This window comes from Bidens hawaiensis, unplaced genomic scaffold, assembly GCF_021521415.1.
Source record: "Bidens hawaiensis isolate Kalapana, Puna unplaced genomic scaffold, B.hawaiensis_p1.1 tig00064623_1, whole genome shotgun sequence".
NCBI lineage: Eukaryota > Viridiplantae > Streptophyta > Magnoliopsida > Asterales > Asteraceae > Bidens > Bidens hawaiensis.
The window spans coordinates 60682-64854 of record NW_027501524.1 but is presented as its reverse complement, the minus strand read 5'-3'; the positions used below and the strand labels follow the sequence as shown (position 1 = coordinate 64854).

General features: G+C 36.3%; 1 protein-coding gene across 1 annotated transcript; it reads right to left on the bottom strand.

Moving 5' to 3' along the window:
- Positions 1 to 1171: 1171 nt before the first annotated feature.
- LOC143604280 (GCN5-related N-acetyltransferase 3, chloroplastic-like) lies at positions 1172 to 3869 on the bottom strand. Its single transcript, XM_077080810.1, has 4 exons — positions 3400 to 3869; positions 2047 to 2105; positions 1906 to 1962; positions 1172 to 1804 (listed from the first exon to the last, which is right to left on the bottom strand). Exons 1-4 carry the CDS (start codon positions 3832 to 3834, stop codon positions 1669 to 1671), a joined length of 687 nt encoding a protein of 228 aa, XP_076936925.1. The 5' UTR covers positions 3835 to 3869; the 3' UTR covers positions 1172 to 1668.
- Positions 3870 to 4173: the final 304 nt, after the last annotated feature.

Here is a 4173-nt window from a genome sequence, read left to right as displayed (position 1 = left end):
CTTAACAGTTAGCATTTAGTCAAATATTAGTGCTCATGAAATGTATCTGCCGAGAGCTTATCATTTTTCTTATTGGTTTGTTTTAAACTACTAAATCTTATACTTTACATGGATTAAACCTTTAACCTTCTATTTTACACACAAGCCACCTAACCACATCACCAAAACGAGGATAGCGAGAACTTATCACTTAAAAACGAAGTCTCAACTCATTTTTATATCTAACTTAACTTAAAGTTGTCATCCATTATATTTAAACCTGATCTATGAGAAATATACTTTTTTTCTTCAACCTTGATATGCGAGAAAAACATATACTAGTATCCTACTAGTTTTGGCAAAAGAAAATTTGTATCAAAAGGCCGAAGTAACCCAAATTTAATTGCTGTTGTCATATACACCTATCAAAGATTCAGTAATTAACCAATATTAATAAAGTCAATATTTCACTTTGATAACTGATGAGTGAGTGATAACTAAGTGATAGCTGTTATTGTTGGGCTTTCTGAAAATGACATGCTTTCACATGTTGAACCCGTGGCCCAAAAAGATGTTAATACTTGCATATGCTTCTACACAATGCAGTGGCCCAAACAAATGATGCTTGAAGCTTGATAGTTGATAGATACATGTTTGGTGATTTAGATAATTAGGAAGTGGACCAAAAATGTTATAACTCTGGAATCTGAAGTATCAATCGGAGCCAAAAACTTGGTTTTCATATGGGGTTTGCAATGCTAGAAGCATCAGCTTTGGTGCTTTATTTTAATGACAGCAAAGAATTGGAGACTCCATAGTGATGGAAGTTCTTGCAACTACTCTGGCAGGAAATAAGCTTATTTCCACCTAAACTTGACCATTTTTGGAGTGTTGAAATGGATCAAGAAAAGGCTATGAGGAATTTGATTTCATTTATTTATTTATTTTTATAAAAGATGAATTAAAGAAAGCTATTTTTTTTTAAATAGAAATAAACATGCATTAAATTCAAAAACAATTACAATAAAGTGGCAACAAGCTGCGTCGCAAACCTCTTTTGAATAGCAATATCAATCCTACTAAAAACAAAGCTTTGGGACATAGGAGCCGACGAGGTATCATGTACTAAAACAAAGCTAATTTGAATCATCTCAAAAGGGTGCTTTATTTTAATGCCAAGAAAGTCTTGGAATTGGTCTTCTTGGTGTTTAAAGATTCAATCTTTCTTGTTGGATTCATTTCAAGGAGAGACAAGAGTATGTTCATGAACCAGAGATTTTATAACATGAAACAAAAACTACCAAAACCACGTATCGGAACTTAAAAATATGTACCAGGCGCTTTTGTTAACCCTCATGTGCAAGGCAAAGATACAAACATTTGAGCTACCTTAAATACGAAATAAAAATAATCCTGGCAACTTTTAAGAGGTGACGCAATGTTAAACGTTATTTAACCCTTCAAAGGCTATACTGCAATCTACGTCTTACGGAGCCCATTGACTAGCAGGGTATTGGTGTGACCCGTGGATCTTCTAGTGCCAGATTCTAATGGCTATGTTAAAATATCCTCCATGAAGATGAGAATCATATTGACTCCTAACAAATCAAATGCTATAAGTAATAAATTAATATGTTTAATTTAATGATATACATCAATCAAAACATCAGTTGTTTGATTGAGATGATGTTAAGGTTTCCTAACTGATGGAACCATTAGTAATTTCCTACCAGCACTCACAACCAAATCATTACCACTCCTAGTATACATCATTGTTGTAGATCCAAGCATATCATCTCCAAATCCACATGCCTTGAAGAAACTCCTGAGGGTAATTTACACAAATTCATACTTTGGTTAACGTGATGCATATTCTTCCATCTTACTTGTTTTAAATATTTAACATCTGATTTGCATCAAACTTACATTTCTTGATCAGAACATAGAGCTGCTATTTCATATATACCTTTACCTGAAATCAATCTGCAACCAAAGTAAAAAAAAAACAAAACTTTGACTTTTTTGGTCAAACCGAATCCATAACATGAATTCTGTAAATTTACAAACCTTATGATCCTTTGAAGAATCATTCGCCCGATTCCTCGACCCTGTAATGGAGGGATTACCTACAAAGTAACTGATACAAGATTACATGAACATATATTCAAATAACTGAATCTAATTATCAAATTCTAGGGGTTTGCATGTAAGTATGTAACCCAAAAAAAAAGATCTGAAAACATAAAAACCGAAATAACCAACCCGAAACAAAAACTGACGATTTGCTTTATTCAGACTCGGTTTTGCGTGTAACTAAACCAAAAAAGCCGAACTGAACTTGTTGGTTTTTATTTTTTATTTTAATTTTTTTGTGACTTATAACAGTTTAATATATAACCCAAATATTTTAACCTCAAATGTATACTAATCTCCTAACTAACAAACAAATTAGGCCACATTCGTTATTTTTGACCAACCTTTTTAATTCATCCCAAAACCTTCAAGTCTAAATGAGGCAAACGAAATCAAACCGAACCCAAACCAAAATTTCATAAACCTTCAAATTCTCAGCACCGCCATTTCCGGGTTTTATTCAATTTTAGCCCATCAAACTGAATGTGGCGAGCGACAGACTCAAATCACACATGATACTTCCACTTTTGACCAAAATGAGACCACATGTAAAGATGATGTATGTTTGACTTCAAAACATCATGAACCACAACCAAGGTTATCTCAGAAAGAAAGTAATATTAACGAAGGAAAACAATCGAATGAGCACAAAAGGAAAGCAACAAAAGAAAAGGGAACATCTTCGATTATGAGGTTTCTCCAAACTAACTCATGCTCTTCATCAAAGCAAGAAACAAGATGTTTGTCATCAGGTATCAGACTTCATTATTATTTTTCATGTTTTATTTTACTAATTTTGACGTTATTTTACTAATCTCGTGAAAATAACGTTAAAAGTGGCGGAAGGTTAATCAGGCATCATGTGGTGGCGTTGATAGCCGAAAGACAAGGGCACATGCACCGATTAGCCGGTGTCCCGATGATTGAGTGCTATGTGCCTTATGTCCAAGGCTTGATGCAAAACTACTATCGAGCCGGGGGTCTCACCGGAAGCAGCCTCTCTATCCCTATGGGATAGAGGTAAGGCTGTTTACATCTTACCCTCCTCAGACCCTACCATAGCATTGCTATTGGTGGGATATACTGAGTACGATGATGATGATGATGATTCAGTTTTAGCCCATAACCAACCCGACCCATGCGCATACAAGAATTTTGACCCAAATCAAATTAATCATAATCCATATAGATTTTTTTTATCCATCAAAGAAGAATTAAACTACCAAATAACAAGTATTTGAATTAAACTACCAAATTGATCATAAGTCTAGGGTTTATAGTTTATACCATGACATCATAAATCGAAGCAGTTAACGCACTATCCGACACAGCTCTACCGAACCCAACCAACCGTCCACTACCAGGAGTCAACGGAATCATTCGCCGGTACCACTCGCTGCCGGTGACCGATTCCGGCGACGCGGTAACAAGCTCCGGCTTGGAGAAAACAGACACCACGACGGAGCTGTGCGCGAGAGCTAGCCGGAGTTTATCGACGGCCACCGGCTCCACTCGTCCGTCGGGAAGGATATTAGGGAACCGGTGGAACGAGTGGTTGCAAGTGTTACAGAGATCTTGTAATTGAACCGGGTTTACGTCTGACAGCTTCGTGGATATGAGAATGGGTGGCATCGGTGGCCGCCGGTGCCGTTGCCGGAGTGATGGCTTCTGGGTGTTGAGTATTTTCGCCGGAGTTAGGGTTTGGGAACTAATGAACGCCATTTTAGTTCAGTAAAATAAAAAGTGTGTGGTAATTAATTAATTAATAATAATAATAATAATAATAATAATAATAATATTTTAGGGTTTAATCAGAACGGTTGCTATCAATCGGAAAATGTGATTTAACATCCACTGCAAGTACAAGATAAGAAGTGGGACCCATGTCTTTAATTCCACATCTATTGTGGCTCAACTTTTATCGCATGTTACTCGATCATGATCCCAAGTTGATAAAAATAGGTAAATTTCAGTGGGGTGTGTTTGATGAAATGCCAAGACAGGATCTTCGTCATTAGGCTGAGCGGTATGCCTCATTCCACACCCTCCGGTATGAGAATG